The sequence below is a fragment of the Epinephelus fuscoguttatus genome, linkage group LG19 (genome assembly GCF_011397635.1).
Source record: "Epinephelus fuscoguttatus linkage group LG19, E.fuscoguttatus.final_Chr_v1".
Classification (NCBI taxonomy): domain Eukaryota; kingdom Metazoa; phylum Chordata; class Actinopteri; order Perciformes; family Serranidae; genus Epinephelus; species Epinephelus fuscoguttatus.
The window spans coordinates 26,678,478-26,699,253 of NC_064770.1; the positions used below are offsets into that span (position 1 = coordinate 26,678,478).

The 20,776-nt window shown below is 43.5% G+C and overlaps 1 protein-coding gene across 4 annotated transcripts in view; it reads left to right on the plus strand.

Annotated features, from left to right (window-relative positions):
- Positions 1 to 20,776, plus strand: part of LOC125878906 (septin-9-like) — a 116,860-nt gene that overhangs the window by 33,646 nt on the left and 62,438 nt on the right. For 2 of the 4 annotated variants that reach the window (XM_049560385.1, XM_049560388.1), the window contains one exon: positions 19,633 to 20,388. In XM_049560385.1, the coding sequence (XP_049416342.1) occupies positions 19,633 to 20,388 (756 nt within the window). Of the gene's footprint in view, positions 1 to 6,480; positions 6,810 to 18,063; positions 18,268 to 19,632; positions 20,389 to 20,776 lie in introns of those variants that run through there. The other 2 variants (XM_049560386.1, XM_049560387.1) reach the window with 2 other exon arrangements.

Below are 20,776 nucleotides of genomic sequence, written 5' to 3' on the forward strand. Positions count from 1 at the left end.
TCTGAAGTCCCGAGCCAGGTGAAGCTGCTTATTATGGGGGTTGCCATGTAAACAGAGCTGCGGTAACTAGCCAGTCACATCCAAAATATACACACATGTACAAATGAACACACGCCATCAATGCAAGCAATGCACGCTCTCACCAATACAGATTTTACCTCTTTCCAGATGGCTGACTTATACGGGCCTGACTCATGGGTGAGTCGGCCACATCGAGGCTAACAAAGCTTTTGTTGTGTTAGGATGAACTCAGCAAGAAACTGGGGTTTCCTCTGTGGCTGATACTGGTAATGTTTGAAATAACAGTGACTGTCCAAACCCAACATGACCTGAAATTATTCACACTAGAAAACTGGCAGGTGCTAGTCATACTTGCACTTCCTGTAACAGATGTCAACATTGTTTATTTTCTTCACAATTAAATACACTTTATATTCAGCCTTTTAAATCACCCCCTTCATTTTTTTCCCACATTATCTGTACAGGTCAGGTCAGGACAGGTCACCAGACTATCGCAAGGCTGACACATAGAGACAGACAACCATTCACACTCACATTCACATTAATGGACAATTTATAGTCACCTGCATGTCTCTGGACATTGGAGGAAGCTGGAGAACCTGGAGAAAACCCACGCTGACATGTGGAGCACATGCAGACTCCACACAGAAGGGCTCCAAGCCCAGGTTAGAAGCAAGTATCCTCTTGCAATGATAGCCTTGGTTGGAGGCATTATGTTTTCGAGTTGTCCGTCCATCCATCCCATTCTAGTGAATGCAATAATTAAAAACTCCTTGAGAGAATTTCTTTAAGTTTGGCACAATCTTGGATTCAAGAGTGAACTAATTAGATTTTGGTGGTCAAAGATCAAAGGTCAAGGCCATTGTGAACTCAGAAATAATGCGTTTGCCAATAATCCAATAAATTCATCCACAAATTTTGACAAAATTTCAAGCAAATGTCTACTAGAATAAAATGTGAAGGTGTGATGACATTTTATATCCACAAGGTCAAAGGTCAGCTTCACTGTGACATCATAATGTGCTGCAAAACCACCTTTCTGGCCACTATTCAACACCATAGCGGATACTGTATCAGTGACACTAATCTTGGGTGTCCATCTTGAAGCCGTGCAGATTGTCTCGATCAGTGGTTCCCAACTGGTTCAGCCACGGGGTCCAGGTTTCTCCTCACTCAATAGTTCGAGTTCCACACAGTTTAACACACTTAGGGTCATACTTGTGTTTGGCCATGTGGTTGAGCTAGTTTGCTGTCTCTGTTAAGTAGCTGTCGGGTAGTCACTTACTCTACAGCAGAAATCGGTACTTCAAAATAAAAGCTCTGTGCTGTAAATTTACTATACTTAAAAATTAAGTGTTTTTTTTACAAACTTGACATGTTTGTGAGTCACTTGTAGTCCATTCAGAATGAACCTGTGACCCACTTTTGTGACCCACCAGTTGGGAACCACTGGCCTAGGTCTACACTGCTGCCGGGTTGAAGATGTGTGTGAAGCATCCATCTTTTAGGACATGTAGCTTTGAGGCATAGTCAACTGTCATGGCTACATGAGCCTGGACAGATGTGGATGTAAACTGTAACTGTAACTTGGCTGGTTCCTGCAGGCATACAACTGTGACGAGGTACTTCTAGTTTTAATTTGATAGATTAGTGGTGACACAATTGTTGACTGAGTTCTTCCACAATGTTTCTCATTTTCAATCAGCCACATATATGGTGATGAAAACTGATTTATGAAATCAGCCCAGGCAGATGTGGTTAGATTTTGGCGGCGAGTCAGAATCTTAAAAGTTGTAAGAAGTTGTATTTGACATAGCTGTAGTCATGAATAAAAGTTCAGGCGTATCCCACTGCCCTAGAGATCAGCAGGACGTCCGTCCACTGGCACAGGCCAGACCTTAGGGGAGGGTGCTGGCACCAAGGCATGTGGACCTGTCAGTGTCTTTGTGTGTGTGTGTGTGTGTGTGTGTGTGTGTGTTTGTGCATGCGCAGATTGACCTTCTCAACCTGCTGTTGCCTTGGCATTGCCCTAGCAACTGCCACGCCGGCCCGGCATCTGTTTATAGAAGTTGTCCTCTTCTCCTCCCACCCTGCTCCTCTCGTTTGTCAGCTCTCAGGAGGGCAGAGGGACCCTCTTCAGTGTGGTGGTGGTCTGGATATCTGTAAGCAGTGGGCGGCTGTCCCTGTCTTTCTTCATCTGTGTGTGTAACATAACACCAGCAGCTGCCTATTCAATACATTACAATGCTCTAATGTACAGGAAGCCTGAGGCCCCGAGAGATTCATTACTTGAGGACACTTTTTTGTAACAAAGATTAAACACTGTTATCAAAACTAATCTAGAACCAGATTCTTGGCACAATGATGTGTTTACTGCATTACTTATATATCTCACAGTTCATCATCGGTGATGACAAAGATGATTTTTTTTTATTTCGCATCCGGACGCAGCAATTAAGTTTCCTGGAAAGAAGAGTCAGTGATAGAATTCACACCATAAGAAGCTAACTGGCATATGCTATCAACATGACCTTGCATAACCTTTCACAATCATGCAAACATTTAGGTTATCACATACCATATCCAAGGCGTATGTTCTGCTAATGGCAGATTAAAACTTGTTTCAGAGCATTGCATTGCATACTGCATCACTGTTACTGCTACGATGTGAATGAAGGGCAAAAAAAAAGAAATTGTAGTCTTCACCCTGTGTGACAGTTGTTACAGCAGATTGGATTAGTGCTGTCTGGGCTTGCTGGGGCTTGCAGTGATATGCAGTGGAAGGAAGTGTGCTTTTCTGTGTGTGTGTGTGTGTGTGTGTGTGTGTGTGTCAGTGAGAGGGTTGGGTGCTGGGTGCATACATGTTTGTATATTTGCATGCAGCAACTGCACACCAGTGTCTTGCCTGTGTGTGCACATACATCGTAGCGTGTGTCTGAATATAAGTGTGTGTCAGGGAGTGGAGGAATCTGACACAAATGTGTTGGGCAGGACCCACTGACTGCGTGCGGGTCGAGGGTGTGTCTGGAGCAGGATTCTCCTCGTGTCTCCATCTTTATCTGTTTCCAGATCGCATTACTGTATGCGGGTGACACTGCTACCACTAACACTGTTGCCCATAGCAACAGGTTTTATTTATAGGAGCAACGCTGACCTCTGCTGGAGAAGGTGACACAGTGTTCGATATTGTAGGTTTATATGCCCTGACACTATGGAAAGGTTTCCACTTGTCCTGCCTTTAAAAAAAAATCCAGCCAGCGCTCCACTTTCATGTTATTTAGTTACAATTAAAGTGTTTTCTCACATATTGTGGTTTACATACTTTACATGGTTCAGTTGCGGGGAAATGTGGTGTAAGATTAAGCTCAGATTGCAGCTTTTGGTACAGTAAATCCTCCTATTTGTTTTGAAAGTCTGCATGTTAGTGTGTGTTTGTGCACTCAGCCACATCTGTGTTTATGATCGGTAAACAGGCCTAAATCAACAGAAAACGCAAACTTTGATTCCAATGTAAGCAACTAATTGGCGGTGAGCTTGCCAGACATGCGAGATTTCGGTCCCAGAAACTTTATGATAAATCGCACATGGCACGTCTTCTGTCGCTTTACGGCCTGAATAATTTGTTGCAGCTCAAATCCAAATTTCCATATCTCTTCTACCATCTCTCCAAATACATGTTTCTTTTTCTGTGTCTTCTCATTTTTGCCTGAGTTGTTATTGTCCCTCAGAGATGCTCTTATTTTTTTGCAGTTTAAACAGAGAATTTTGGTTAGAAGAGTCTCCCAACATACACACACTACTACTACTAGTGTCAGTTTTAACTGTCTGGTCACAACTAAATGGTTAAAGGGATACTTTGCCAACTTTCAACCAGCTTTGTATCAGAAAAAGAGTGGGCAGTATGTGTAAATGAGTATGTTAAACTTCCTTCCATCTTACCAGTGCCCAGATGTCGATGCTCACTGTCCAGTGAAAACGCAAAATTTGGTGGATTTTTGCTGCATCTTGGGCTGTTGTTCGAAGTATAGATTGGACTTCCTCATAGATACAAAGAGTTTGGGGGGGGGGGTGTCACGACAAACTCAGATCAAACGTTAAAACTAGGCTGTGTTGAATAAAATATAAACCAAGAGTCTGTGACTGCGTTGCTTATTTCTCGGGAGATCGTTACTTACCAGCTGGCTGCCTTATTGTTTTCAAACAAGCCGAAACCAACCCGCAAGTGGCAGCGTTTATTGGTCTGATGCAGCACAGTGCATTCTGGTAGGCATGGGCGGATTATAGGACAGTGGGTGCAGATATGCAAAGAGCCACACCACCTCCCATACATAGGTGCAAGACACACAAGACACCCTTTTACAGAGATTGTGCTATGGGGCCACTGTGAAGTCCCTTCTTTATGCCTCTTTTGCATTTTTACACAGAACCAAACAATGGTGTTATCATTCCACCCCACTGCAGAATCAGTGAAGGGCATGGTGGACGTGACATGTAACACAACAGCATCGGCAGCACTTGCTAAACAATAACAATGCCATTGTTAACCTTCCTCTCAGTGACAGTTTACCAGGTCTGAACCATAGTTGGGAACATGCTGGCTTATTAACATTAATTTTAGCTTGACTCATTATTAGTTGGTAACTGGCCTTTAGTAGTCCAGACCACACTGTAGAAGGAGGGATGGCGAGGCGTTCGGGTGCCACTCACCAGCAATGGCTGTATTGCAGTCTTCACAACCAAACAACAAACATGGCCTTCTCATGAGGTTTAACAGTCGCCCTGAGCTTATCTAGACGCTTAATTACGCTAACTATTATCACTCTTTGGTGCTTGCCGTCTTCACCATGCTTCCCTCCATACACACACAGCAGAACATGTCGAACCTTAACAGGTTACCCACAAGGCTCCCGCCCTTAAAGGGGAAAAGAGTGAGCTGGCAACACCATCAACACGTCAATAAGAATCATTCACTGTCTCTGTTATATGGCAGCTGATCTCGTCCTCTGCTTCTTCTTTGAATTAGCCGCTAACTGCTAACAGCTACTTTTTAAATCTCCTGTGGTGGCTCATGTCATTACAACATCACATCTGTGCCACCCATGATCCTGTCTTGTAGGTCCTGTATGTACAGACACCAAGGGGGGGACTAAGGGGGCTACAGACTTTGTGGTGGTTTTGCATCTCTCTGTAGTCATTATGCATCTTTTTTGGGGTTTGTGTTGCTTTGTGGTCATTTTGTGTTTCTTCCTGGTCGATATGTGTTAATTTGACTTTTGGCATTTGCATTCCTTGGGCCCCTGAGCCTGTGTCTGGTAGGTCCGTTCAGTAATCCAATGCTGGTAGTTTTATGTCTAATACCTCTCGATAAAAAGCTATTGCCCACTTTTCTCTGTTTTGTCTTGTCGTGTAGCACCAATTCCCAAAGTATTTGGAGCTTTCTACTGCATCTTCTACCATCTACCATCTTTCCAGCAGTAAAATACATATTTAATTTTGGCAAAGAGACCTGCAGCTGTTTCTTCACCATTGTCCTGTGGCTGGTAACAGCTGAATATGCTTCATTTGCCTCAGGGTAACTTCCTACTGCCTGCTGGGTTACTTTGCTTTTCATAGAGGGTGAGAATAGAAGTGACTTTACTCCAACAGTCACTGTAAGACAGCTGATATTACGTGTTGGCCAGAATTGTTACAAAAGCAAGAAGTGCTTGTGCATCATCGTCTTTACCCGGACAACCCCGAGGCCAAGTTCATCTTGCACCAACAGAAGTACACATACACAGATACAAACATCCCCCAACTTTCACATCCTTCTTCCTTATTTTTCCCAAGCACATACACACACTGACCAACGCCCCTGTCCTCCCTCCACCCTCCGCCCCCCACACACAGAGGCTCATTCACATGGTCATTAAGTCATTAGGCTACTTATTTATTGATGTTTGCCTCCAGAGCCACTGAGCACGTCAGACGACAAACTGCTTGCGTGAGCCCGTCCTGACCATATTAGTCCGTACTATGATTCTGTCTTTACACTGGATTTATTTATGTATCTACTGACACTTTTCACTCCACCTCCTGTGAGATATGTTTAAATGGGGACTTTTTTCTGTGTGACTTTAAGGGACTGTGCTCATCCATGTGCTTATAGGATGTTCCACAGAGTGAGGCTTTAAAAAAAATCTCAGTAATAGCTATCTGTGTGTTTCATCAGTTGCCCGGAGCGTCATGTGATTGAGCCCCAAGGAAGTGTGTTTGAAAGTAGCATGCGTATAATTCGACCAAGCCAGTTAAAAATGAGAGCTTTCACAGAGAGGAACCAGTCAGAGAGGACGGCTGCAGAAGGGGAGGGAGGTATGGAGGGAAGGAGAAAAAAGGGGGGGAGGGAAGACGAGCTTGAGGGAGGGAGAGCGGGTGGGTGGGGAGGGGGTTGTCATCGCTGGCTCATTCCAGGCTCTGGAAGTTGAGAAGGAGGAGAAGAGAAAAATAAGTTGCTGCTTTAGGAAAGAGAGGAGAGATAGGGAGAGGGTTTGGATCAGGGAGCTGTTCAACTCTTTTTTTTTTTTTTTTTTTTTCCCTTCCTCCCCTCCTCGCTCTTGCACGGGCTCCTAATTTGGGATTTGTTTAAAAGCGGGACTGCGCCTCAGGAAGACTTTTCCTTGCTGGGGAAAGGGAACCCTGCTCCCTCTCTCGCGCGCGTTACACACACCCGCACATACACACTTGCTCCCCAAAAATGTCTGACTCCACTGTCAACGCTCACTTGGAGGGGATCATATCAGACTTTGAAGGTTAGTTTCTGTCTCTCTCTTGAGCTCCGCTGCTTCACTGCTTTTCTTCTTGTTGTCACTCCTCTGTGGAGCGAGGCACTCTTTAACCCCGCCATGAGGACACTATAGATGGTTTCCACATGTTTGATTGGAACCGAGCAGATCTGGGAAAAGAAAACAAGAGTGTGACGGGCTTGTTGATGTCTGTGGTGAGCCACGGTGTTTTGAAAGGAAAACTGTGCTAAAAGTGTTGCTTTTTACTGCTGTTTAACTGTTGTTGAGATGCATGAGTGTGTGTTATCATGTATGTCTGAGTCAGAGACGTGTCAGAGAGAAACCGTGAAAGTGTGCAACTGATTTTGCCTTTTTTGGAGCAACCTTCATGACAGGGAGGCTGCACTGTATGCTGCGCTCTCAGGAGACAGCAACTGACCATACGGCTGTGAGGGGAACACCTGGCACACCTCCCCCCTCTTCTCCTCTGCCTTTTCATCTCCCTGCCCCTGGCCCATAGATTCCCCCTGTCATCCCTCTCCTCCCACTCTTCCTCCTCCTCCACCTTTTCGTCCAACGGCTGCGCTTCCCCTTTTCCTCTCTTAGCAGCTCGTCCATCCTCAGCCCCTCTCCCCCCTGGCCTGGCTGCTGGTGGATGAGTGGAGGGTGGGTTGAGGGGGGCTGACAGGCCGACACCTCTCCCCCCAACCTGCCTGTCTATCTGACTATCTGTCTCCTCTCTCACACAAACACATAGCCATTAGGAACGCATCCACACTTGTCCGGAGCTGCTCCTCTGTCAACACCAGTTTGCTTGTGGTATGTATTGTGAATCTCTGTCCCTGCCTGTAGGTCTTTAAAGCGTCGGCTTACACAGTGCAACAGAGCAGAAAGATAAGTGGCATTCAAAGAAAGAGAGGCATCATGGGTGAAAAACCACGCCTTAACCATGTGGCTCCAAGTCATGCTTTTAGACATCCCTCACTCATGTGTAACACTAACATAATGGGTCACTGTTGTGATTGTCAATGGTGTGTGTTGCCCTTGGTCGGGCTGAGTGTGTGGTAATACCTTTGTGTCACCACCATGCACCGTGATGTATGTCTGTGTGTGGCTCAGTGAGGACAGCATGGCACAGATGCAGCAATGTGCGAGTCGTATGAGCCAACAAGTCGACAACAGTCAGGGATGGTTGGAAGTTCTTGGTAGTTTGGTCATGGGCTTTTTTTAGTCAAACACATTCTAAAAGAATATTTAATTAAGGATAGTTCACCCTCAAATCAAAAATACATATTGTTCATCTTACCTGTAGTGCTATTTATCAGTCTAGATCATTTTGCAGTGAGTTGCAAAGTATTGGAGATATCAGCTGTAGAGATGTCTGCCCTCTCTCCAATATAACGCAACTAGACGGCACTCAGCTTGTGAGGCTCAAAGCACCAAAAACTATTTTTAAAAAAACTCAACAGCAATGTCTCTTTCCAGAAATCATGACTCAGTGACTCAGAATCCACAGACCTTGTTGTGAGCAGTTTCATGTTGGAACTGTTTACCTTCTATGGAGCTACACCCGCCAACCATATCACCGTGGAGAAGGAAGTGTGCTTCTACTGCTAGCTCACCTAGCACCACAGAGCTAGCTTAGCCGAAGAGGACGCCATTAATGTTTACACCTCGCGCTGTCAGGAGCACAAGCCCCTCGTCCATGAGTAGATGCACACTTCTTTCTGCACAGTGACACAGTTGGTGGGTTTGGTTCAGTAGAAGGAAACAAGTTCCTTCGTCAAACTGCTCACAACAAGGTCTGTGGCTTATCTTGAGTAACTGGGTCATGAAAGAGACATTGCTGTTGTGTTTTTCAAATGCATTTTTAGCACTACAAGCCGAGTGCCATCTAGTTCCATTATATTTAAAAGAAGGCAGACATCTCTATGGCCGATATCGTCAACACTTGGCAACTTGCGAGAGGAAAAATATGTTGTTGTTTTTTATTTTGGGGTGAAGTATCCCTTTAAACTACATTTGAAAAGGCAAGAATCACAGGGCTGTCTACTCAAATATGCTCTGAATCTCTTCCATCGTATAAGACAACAAGACTGTTAAACGCATCATTATAAAGAAAAGCTAAACACCACCTTCACTCATATTAAAATAGTTACTATCATGATGCCACACTCACCTTCACCATGTCCATTTCATAAAATGTAAATGCCACTCAGCGACATCCTCCCAAAATGCTATGCTATTTCATGACAGCTAATCTTAAAGCAATACTATATAACATTGGAAAGAATAAATATAACAATGTTCCTCTAAGGAATGACAAGTTGAATTCAGAAGCAATAAAACCCACCCTTTCTTCATACAGTGCACTGAGGAGTTTTAGTTGCTACAGCCTTACTTGGTCTGGTATGATGAGGAGCTTATGGTGGCTATTGTTGGCAAACTTTTGGCTGGTATTGTTGCATTGTGGATATTACTGACTCAGTTTACTGACTTAATGACTCTTCTCTACCGCTGTTACACTATGTTTTAGCATGTGTGGCCATAGCTGCTGCAGTTTTGCAAAAAAAAAAAAAGAGATAGTCTGGGTAATATTTAAGTCAGGTAACAGTGGTAGGATCCACCACAAATGTGAAGGAGCAAGATTTGCAAAAAGATCATGCCTATGAAGTGTCGTATACGACTGAAAGCCTAATAACTTTGGAAAATGTTCTATGGTTGCATTTTGTGTTGCTCCCTTGCATGCACATAGATTCACATCATGTGCTTGTTAATTATTAGAGCTCTTCAAAGCAACACAGGAACCATCGACTTTACTTTATTCATAGAACGTGATACTAATTTGTGCATTTCACTTCTGCTCTAAGCTCTAGAGTCAATTTATGACTGAAAGTAGGAGGAGTAGGTTTTTTCATCTAACAGTGTGTCTGTTGGTGTGATTCACTCTGTCATGCCCTCAGCTGATGACGCCAGTGAGAGGCTGGGGGAGACAGAGGACAGGATTTTCTTGCCCCTGAGGCTGATGACCTCAGCTGTGACTGCAACCTCACAAACTGACACAGATCATTGACCGGGCCTCTGGGCCTTCCGCTCAGCAGAATGAAAACATACAGACGCACACACACACAGACAGGGACACACACACAAACACACACACACAAACACACACATTTTCATGCAGTGTCATTTTTTATCGTCCCTTGAAAGAGGTCTGTTGTCTTGCAAAACAGTCTCTCGTGTTTCTCTCTTTTAGAATAAAAATGTCCAGCCAGTGTTGCTGGTAAATGCAGTCAAATGACATAATAAGTTCCTCCAGGCCATTCTCACTCCCATCTCCTCAAATACCGCTGCTTTGTCAGTCAGCCTTAGCGGCAGACACTGACACACAGAGCCTTAGCTGTGTCTGTTTCTGACCACTATAGTATACTGTATAAAGTCTGCATACTGTGGGTGGGAGGGGAGCTGGATGGGTCAAACACACCCTGGACTTTCACTTGGAGCTTGCGGTTCATTTCCAGTGTGAAATAACAGCATAGTGTGCTAGTATGTGTAGCATGCTACGCTAGTGACGTGTGACATGTTGTGTGTCAGGTGACGTTACATTTGCAACAACCGTACTTGTTGTTTTAAGTCAAACCATGATGTGTGTTTCAGACCTAACCACTGACTTTTGTTGTCTGAGCCTAAGTGCTGTAATTTGCTTTAAAGAAGACTGTATGAATTTATTGAGCAGAAATTGTACATTTCCTGCAAAGAAACCATACCTAGCGAGTCGTATTTTGACGTGTAGCTCCACTGAGAAAATGGCAATATTTGACAAGTAGGGTTAAGAGCATGTTGATTCCTCAGTTGGTGTTATATTGACTGAGAAAGCTGCGTTGTCCTGCTGGCAAAGCCGTGCCGGCAGTGCCTACATGTACCAGGATGCTTTGCGTGCAAGCTTCTTACGCCTGAATCCAAATCCACTGCATTTTTTTGGCCGTATTTTCTGGCACAAAATAAATTAGGCTGTATGTCTGAGTCAACCAAAACACTGTAAAAAAAACCCCACTGTGTAATGCATCCTCGTCCTCATCTTCTGCACTCATATTTGGGGATTTTTGTTTTTGAAAACATAGCTAGTATTGAATAAACTGAAAAGAACATGGAAGTTGTGTTTTTGAGCGGCATCTAGAGTGCTCCCCTGGCTGCTGGTGCTGAATGCAGGAATCACAACAGGTTTTGCGGCACGCACTGACGAATATATTGCTTCAGTCAGCTACAATTCACACTGATTGGACATCCACGTGAAACAAAAATTTCCCCTTTAAGACATTTTATATCCCGTGAACCAGATATCTGGCTTATATTGATTCGTATTTCAAACACTGGAACCCAAACACTGCCACTGCTACTAGTCTCTTTTCTTTCTCTTGGTGTCTTTCCTTCTCCTTCTCTCTGTATCTCTCAGCTGCATGGTGAGGGCATTCACTGGTCCAGTGAGAGGAAATTCCACAGGAGTAGAATTCTGTGGTGGGTGAAAATGTCGGGGTAGGCAGTGGAGGAGTGTATCTGAGCACAGCCTCTCTTTACAGATCTGCATGGCACTCACCAGCCTATCACAGTGTAACACATGATTTGACAGTCAATGATAGGACAAAGTTAAAACCGTAATACGGAGCTGAGGTGGTAATGGGTAAAGAAAATAGAAAGTATTTAAGACTGCAGTTAGAATCCATGCTCCCAGAGCTGCTGTTGGTTTTGTGTATCTGTTGATGTGTACTGATTTGTCAGAGGCTCCTTTTAATTATCATTTATGAAAAGGCCACATGAAACATTTAAAGACTTGCCATTCCAGTTTACAGCCAGGTCGCTGCCACACTAATTGCTCTTTGAAGGTTTACTATGCAGGATTGTTGGTTACTGTTTGTAAACATGCTCACCAGCGAAACTCAAAGCCAATCCCATATTCACTCTTGTTTGGCATTTGGCCTCACTATATTTGCGTCTCTTGGATGCCTGCTGCTTACGGCCTGGCAATTGATCCCTACATTTTTATGCACGCTCATAAACATCCCGGGCACAAAAAATAAAAGTGATGACTGAGAGAGATTACTTCTGCATGAGTCTACACATTGTCTACACAAATCCCGCATAGTGTATCTTTAATAGTATTTAACAATTTAATTTAAAGATCTTTTCTAAATTTGGGGACCCACTTTGTTTTGTAGGACAAAAATCCTTTATGGTGACGGTGAGAAATTTGACATGGGATCATCAAAGCCTTTCAAAATGAAAACTGTTATTATAAGCCAACTGCAGCTTAGCTGTGGTTTTGGATTTTTTCAGGAACTCTGGTAGTTGGTGCTCTGTAACCCAGAACACACTGAAACTGAGCTATTAAGGAGCATTGGTATAAATATAGAGGGGTTAATGCGCTGCTGATCTCACCCATTAAAGTTTGAGGTCAGTCTTGTGACAAAACGCCACGAGGACCCTCACAGACAGAGCCTGTGTGTCAGAGGGAGGAAGTGTCTTCTGACAGAAGCTGATGATAGCCATCCTCAGGGGTCTCCATCCTTATCAGCATTATCAGGGCGCTCAATACTCACCAGTTAGGACAGGTTTCCTGCTAATGACGCCAACAGCTTCGGAGCTGCTGGGAAGCACCAAGGGTCACTCTGAGGCGGCGCGAACACAGCAGGTCTTTGTTAGACTTTAAAGTGACTCCTTGTTGTTTTTCTCCCCGCTGGACACGTGGAGTGAAATCTGCACTGATGCCAACCCCAGGCAAGACCCCAGAGTTATCAATAGGCTCCATGCTACGGCTAAAAACAAATAGTCTGTGATGAAAGATTTTCTTTTGTACATTGAGTAGAAAGTGTTTGTTTTTTTCTGCAGGGAATGAAAAGTGTGTTTGACAAGTGTAATAGACACCTCCAGGAAAGAGAGTTGGGCTTTAGGACTATGTTTAAGGGCCAAATGCTCTTATTCCAACATGCAGAGCCTTTTTAGGCTACAGTAGTAATCTGCAGAACCTTTTTCAGAGAGCGTATGAGCATGAGGGACTCAAGTTGTGAGTGTTTAACATGCCAAACTTTCTGTTTTGTAAATTTTAACTTAGATCCTAGATCTGGTTGGTTTGGTCGACACCCATGGTTACCAGGGTGTCACCCATTGGTTTGTGGACTACCACTTTGAAGCCCCGAGTCTGGCATTTTGCTTGATGCCATCTTGGGTTTTTTGGAGCCAGAATTGACCCTGCCCATTCTCATTCCCATGGTTTCAAATGCCATCACTGTGTCATTTTTTTATAGGACGTGTACTACTGGACTTCTTTTTACAACCAGTGGAGTCGCCCCCTGCTGGTCATTGGTTGGAATGCAGGTTTAAAGCAATTATTGTTGTTGTTTAACATTGTTTTGGAGTGGCTGTAGTGTCCTCCAGTCCAGATGTAAAAGTATCCTTGTGCAAGATACCGAACCCCAAATTAGTTCCCGATGGCTGCTCCATCACTGTGTGAGTGCACGTGGATGCTTACTGAGTAGCAGGTGGCACCTTGTATGGTAGCCTGTGTGTGAATGTGTGTGTGAATGGCTGAATGTGACGTAGTGTAAAAGCACTTTTAGTGGTTGGAAGACTAGAAAGATGCTATTTCCAATGCAGCCCATTTACCATTTTTCCATTGCTCACAAAAATTCATGTCGTAAACCTTCTGCGCTAAACTTAGCAACAAATTAGTAACAAATTATTGGTGCTTCTGTGACTGTTTCACAATAAAAGCCATCCCTTGTTTTGCCAGGTGAATGCTTTTAATGTGAAGCAGCAGTAGAGGAAATGTTGCGTTGCTAACCTAATAGAGCTCCGATACATCTGTGGGCGACTGTGATGCTTGTGATGAAATAAAAATGAAATTAGAAACAGTTATGCTGTGTTATATGTATGCTTCGTTTCCTGGAAATCCCTCATGTGTAATTTAAACCTAACTGAATGGTGGAGTCTGCCTTTAACAATCTAAACTCTACCATAGAGAGTAGTCATTAAAATGGCTGTTGCTAAAAATGACTATAGAAATAGCATCAAAGCAATATACCAGAATATTAAGTATTTGTTGTTGGATGGCTGCTTGTCAGAGTTAGTTTAGTTAGCAGTTTGACAGTGTTCTTTGTGATACTATAGTGATCCTCAGAGTTTTCCTCAACTGTTGAAGACAAAAGGCAGTACCACGTCTTGTTGACCCATCCAGCTCATCTACTGTCATGCTCAGAGAGGCATAGAGAATGTCCATGTGGTGCTCATCCAGTACATGCTACAGTGGAGAACAGAGTAGCATCATCATGTGATTCTCTGGCAGTTTTTATCACGTTTCAGTGCATGCTGGTTGAAAAACATCACACTTGGCTGCAACGTCTTCCTTATTTGGAAGTTCAGTCCGCTAGCAAGTTTACAGTATATCGCTGAGAATGGAGTCCAAGATTAATGGGGTTTCAATTCCAGGTTAAACGGGAGGTGAAGAGAGAGAAAGGACTAATGTTGACATTTGGTTCACATTGGTGCTCATTAGTATTATCTTAGCTCAGATGGAGGGGCTGTGATCACTGCTATCGCCTCAGAGCAGCAGCAGCAGCAGCTTGGAGACATCAAATGGTTTTTCCTTGATATCACACACACTTGTACAGCTATGACCCTGAAGAAGAAAAGGCAAGTAACAAAGAGAGAGATATTAACGCGTGACCTCCCCATCTACCTTCATTCACACACAGATCTCAGGATGCAGGGCGGTATGACGTTAACAGAAGCAGAGAGTTTGCCTCCAGCCAGGGCCGAACAGGCTGTGTTTGCTTTACTCTACAGCTGTGTTTAAACACACACACATACAGAGAGAGCGATGGAAACATAACTGACAGGGCCTCTGTCTCCACTGTGTCTGTGAGGACCTCACTGTGTTGGGCTCTTCTGTCACCACAGAGCAGGCACACACCACGCAGTTAGCACAATCCCAGGCAAAGAGGTCATTATATCAAAATCACAGTCAGATACAGTTTTAAGTGGCCTGCGGCACTTTGAATATGCTTTTGCATATTTTATGGGGGCTTTCACTGCTCAAGCTATTGCCCTTAAAAGCTGAGCATCACACATCCACAGACACTGCAAGTGATGTTTACTAAAGGCCGGACTGAGGAATAGCTACAGCAAATTAGCTGCTCTATTTGTGGTTCATTTCCTGTCCTTACTGGCAAGAAAAACATATCCATGTCTGAAGATATTTCAAGCTTTTAGTACTGCAGCCAAATGAATTTAACGTATAATTCACCGTCAGAGCTGTGACAACCTCGTCTTCCGGGGGAAAACTTCAAGGCCAGTTCTCTCAAAGGAAATTACATTATTTAATGTGAGCAACACAAAGAGCTTATTGTCAGAGACAGATGAAACTATCTGTGATAGTGGAGACGATACTACGCACTTCAGTGAGCTTAAATCTAAGTCACAATGTTTTTTGTCTCTTTCTATTTCCCCCTCATCATGCTCGGTGGTAGTGAAGAAGTGCCAAAATTGCCACATGCAGTTAACACACAGGAATTTAGGACAACAAACATTTGAGGACACATTACACCAGAGCCTAGCATACAAGGAGTAAAAGCAGAATAACTACCATATGTACAGCACTAAGTATTCGGTAGGCTGTTAAAGTGAATGTGTGTGCAGGCACCATCGGATACAGGATGGCTACAGATATAGAAGGAATCATTAGTCCCGTTTCCTCCAAGTGGTTCAGTTCAGTTCAGTTAGGTACACTTTTTTCCATTTCCACGTTTCCAAGTTGTGGATGGTACCAATGGAACCGTTCTGTACCGTCCCCACTTTTTGGTCCCTCTTCTGTAGGGGTACCTAGCACACAGATCTGGTACTAAAAGGTGGAGCTGTGAACACTGCAGTCCATTGATTGGTCGATAGCAGACAGTCACTCTACTCAGGTTTTGAGGCTCATGTAACCACTGTTCATACTGTGGAGAGTTTTATTAGTAGACTGTAACTATAAAATGAAAACATGTTTTGCTGCCTCTCACAGCAGCTGTAGACAGAATAAAAAATAACTTAATTCACTGGGCCGACTGCCAGTGACTTTTAAGGTGGAAGTTTCACTGTGACAACTTTGACCATTACTTAAGTTTTTATATGTCATACACTTTTAGTAATGAGTGGACCTTCAAGCGTCTACATATATTAATTTCGACCAGGTTATTTGAACTGCATATATTCTAATTCTCACTCCGCGTCATGGAGCATAGTTGCTGTGGGCTCCAGCAACACTAAACCCCTGAGCTTGCCTGAGAAGGACCAAATGCACAAACCTGCTATTTTTAAATATCCCATGAAGAGAGACTCTCACTGCAGCCTGTTTTATGTTGTTCTGAAAATGTCTGTGTGCAATCAGCTGATGACTCAATTGACAGACCCAGACAATGTCACCTAGGGACGGTGGGTGAGCATGTGTGCAAGGATTAAATGGCAGGGTGAGAAAGAAAACTTACAGCCTGAGCATGAAAAGTATTGTCTTCATGGCTGAAACTTTTGCTAGAGCATCATTAGTAAGCTTTCTTGATTAAATATTTAAAGCGCTTGCCATATGTTCAGCTCAACTAATCAGCACTGGAGAACGCTCAGTTGTGTAGCAGTGAAAAGTCAACAGCAAGTGAAGCAAACAAGGACTGACCCAGTATTTTCTACATTTATAATCAAAGTTCTACAAAGGAAAAATGCAGGTCTCAGACACCCAGTTAAACCAGTGTCTGCTTCAATGCAGACCCTCTGAAATCAGACACAAAAACCTGCTGAAACATATCAAGGATGTGAAAACAGTGAGTTCCAGGAAGAGGGTCTTCTCCCATGCTGGTGCTTGGCCTGTCAGCCTTGAAGTGGGCCAGATGCCTGCACAGGCTTGGGTGTTTATCTGGGACAGAGGCTGTGTTGCTCCAGGGCTTAGCTGCTCTTGTCTGTGGGCCGAGCTGAGGTTAGCCCAGTGTCACCCTCACGTCTGACATGGAGCTGAAGAGAAGAAGCATTTATTGAACAGCAAAGTAAAACATAAGGCTGGTGATGGAATAGTGGCATATTAAGTTGATATGGAGGGAGAGTGTGGGAATGGTTTTGATAAAACGTTTGGTGTTGGCCTACATTTTTAGACACTTAATATGAAAAAGGTGTATGTTCTACCCCTTTAAAGGAGCAGTGTGTAAGACTGAGGTGGCATCTAGCAGTGAGGATTGCAGATTGCAACCAGCTCAAACTTGTCCTGGTTAGAATTTCCTAAGTGTTTGTTGTTCAGGAGGTTTTTACCAGGAGCTGAATTATCCACAGAGTTCTCTTCCTCTCCAAAACAAATGGACCCTGTGATTTAATCTCATGAAAAACACAAACTAAAGCAGTTTCACGTAAAAAAACACTTCTGGTAGCACAAATGGCCCTACTGTAAAAACATGGCTGTGCAATCCCCTCTCCCTTTGTCATTCTGATAATTTATCAAAAATCTAATTGTGTAAATATTTTGTAAAAGCGTTTATAGTCAACCCTGTGATATCTTTGCAATGTTGATATCAGGATATTTTATCAAAAAATACTGAGATATTTTATCCATATTGCCCAATTTAACACATCTGCACACACTGTTTTAAAACCTTTTTAACAGAACACCCTAACACATTTCCCTGTAGTTTCTTATTTGGTCTCTCACACAAGTCATGACTTGGATATTCCCTGACTGTGGTCAAGTGAGCCATCATTTGCAAAAACTCAGTCAAGTCAAATTTTGATGTAGTTTTACGGTACAGTTTATGAGAAATGTAAAGGTAAAATCTACTCAAATTACAACATAATATGATTGTGTTGTAATTAGGCTCTGGGATCACGTGATCAGTTAGAACGCTCGCGAGGCGTACTCAGTTCGGTAGTCGTCATGACAACAGGGGAACGGTTGGTGTGTTTTCTCTCGTTTGGTGGGTGTGTTACAGGTGCGACGTGTATATAAACTAGCTACTAGTAGATTTTTAATAACTAACTATAGATATACTATACACATACTATACATATTTCTTTTTATCTTACACTAGCTTTGGCGATGTAAACCTGTGTTTCCCATACTAATAAACCCCCTCTGAACTGAAATGAGTGGGTAAACGCCACCGTGTTTCAAGGCAGTGCGCATGCGTAACACAGCCGGGTGTCCGTTTTGTCCGTGCTGAACATGAACGCATGCATGTGCGACATGTCAGGGGAACGGTACATAGCAAGAGAAAATGTCCGTGTAATATCATAAAACTTTAGCCAGAGGATTAAAAAGACAGCTCCTTTTCATTCAGTAGCAGGCTAAATTTGTGTTTGCACCTAACTAACGTTGTTATTGACACCGGCTCGGTGGGAATAGAGGAGTATTTCGTATCGACTGAGTTAACGTTAGAAGTCATGACCGCCATGTTGTCGAGATACGTGAAGCGTGTCAAATCCGGTAAGATATTAGCATTTTTGATTGAGTTTATTTTGGGCTGTAATTTTCGCTAATTATTACTTTGCTGAATCAAGCAGGTGTTTGATCATTGATTTAATGATTTCGCCAACCTGCAGAGGAAGACTGTAAGTTCCTCTAGATAATAGTTAAAGATAATGGCGCTTATTTGTGTTGCTGCACCAGTGTTTTAATGGAGTTTAAATGACCTGTGTGACTGAAAACAACGGTTCAAAGTTTCTACATGAGTTTCTACAGTCTAACTGGAAAAACAGTTGTTTTACCAATGGTCAAGAGAACTATCTTTGCTTTAGGCACTTATGTTTTATGGTTTTTGATATCGTTTTGTTTTGCATAGTAATCATTAGGGTTGGACGAGAAAGAATATCGATACAGCATAGTATCGCGATATTTTCGTGTGGCAAAATCGTAGTATCGACTTTTTGAAATTATAGTAATTTTTAATATTGCAAATACAAATTAAACATTAGGTAGCCCAGTAAAATAATACAGTCAATTGCTTGTTCAGTCCACTTGATACATACATATTTATATTATTTTTACATAATAACTATTATTTATTTATATATAAAGCTACTCTTGGCCTGGTTCCCTCTTATCTGTCTACATTCATGTGTAGAAACCAAAATCAAAACGGCCTTCGCTCATAATATTTTACAAATGCTGGTTCCAACGGTGAGAACAGCTTTTAAATATGCTGCTGTTCCATCCTGGAATTAGCTCTTTTAGTCAATGTGATTGTTCCTAAGTCATTTTACAAATTGTATCCGCATTATATTTGTTCTTGCTCCGGACCTTGTATTCCATGTTATTTGGATACTGCGGGGTTTTTTATTCACTTGCTGTATGTGGCAGTTATATATGTCTGTTTGGCTTGTTGTAACTTGTAACATTGTTTTATGCTGCCCTCTTGGCAAGGTCACTCTTGAAAAAGACATTTCTAATCCCAATGAGGCATTTACATGGTTAAATACAGGATATGTATATTGGTGAGGCTAAAATGGCTGAGGTGAGATAAACAGAATTAAAACTTTATCTTATTAGATAAAATAAAACAGTTTTCCTGTTGGGGACATAATTAACAGTTGACAAAAGGCAGTAAATCACAATATATTGCAGTATAGTTTATCGCAATACTCAGCATATCACAACATATCAACAATCCCAATAATATTGTATTGTGACATAAGTGTGGTGATCATACCATATCATGGATCCTCTGGTGACCCCTATTAATCATGAGATGCTTTAATAATGACTTCAGTAACTCCAGCCAGGACCAGGATTTGTATTGGCTCAGAGATCCTTCTTTTTCTTCTCTAACCACACATACTCTGTGTTTTCCAGCACTCAAACGGTCATTTGAGGTGGAGGAGACAGATTCATCCACACACCCTTCGCCCCTGTCTCGTCGGAACACGAACCCCCTCCGCTCATCCACCTCCTCCACATCCAGCCAGCGGAGCTACGACCTGAGCTCCCGCAACTCTGACTACTCCTCTTCCAGATCCTCCCCCTCCGAGTCCTCCAATCCACGTTCCCCAAAGAGCGGCATGAGGCGTGTTGAGTTATCAGGGGGTCGCAACCCCGACACTGCCTCATCCCGCCGCACAGAAATGTCCATTGAAGTTTCCTCTAAGCAGATTGACAACTCACCCAGTGCTGGCATCGCCCGCTTTGGCCTCAAGCGGCCCGAAGTCAGTCTGAGCAATCGGAGTACTGCCCTGGACAGCTCCGCCAACTCCACCTCCAGCTCTACAAACAGGCGGGCAGAGCTCAGCATGACGAGGTCCCATGAGCCCCCCGCCCCTCCCAAGAGGATGGAGTCCCAGCTGTCCTCGGCCCCAGTCTCAAGGATCCCTGAGCCCCCTCAGAGAAGAGCAGAGCCCCCATCCCCGGTCATCAGCCCAGTTGAAGGGGCGTCCAGGAGGCCAGAGATGCCTGTCTTCAGACAGCCGGACGGTTTGGTGCCAAACAGTGCAGTGGAGAACAACAACCACCCACCCCCTGCTCCCAGTGCTCCCCTGCCTTCCCTGGCAGAGCCAAGGGTGGAGAGGGTGCAGTCACCTGTCACAGAGCCACCAACAACCCGACCAACAGACAGTGAGTACCTGCTCAGTGCAGCATGTCTTCTTAACTAACCCTTGTGTATAAAATAGTTGCCACGGGTAAGCGATGTTTATCAAAGTGAGCTGCTCATGGAGGCATTTCATCCTGTTTACCCGTACAGTCTGTTTGTGTTTGTTGAATTAAGTTCCACTTTACTGTCCTCATTTTGGTCATAACCGGTTTCAGCATGGCCTTTCTTTCGAGATCCAATGACTTGCAATGGTTTGGCAGCGACTGCGCTATGATGAAATCATCCGATCATTGCTTTTCCATGATGCTGCTCAGTTTCTCTTTTCTGTTTACGACCGTTTCATTTGAACTTCATCTTGCTACAAACTCTTATGGTTTTGTTGAGGCACTTACAGATGCAGACATATGTATG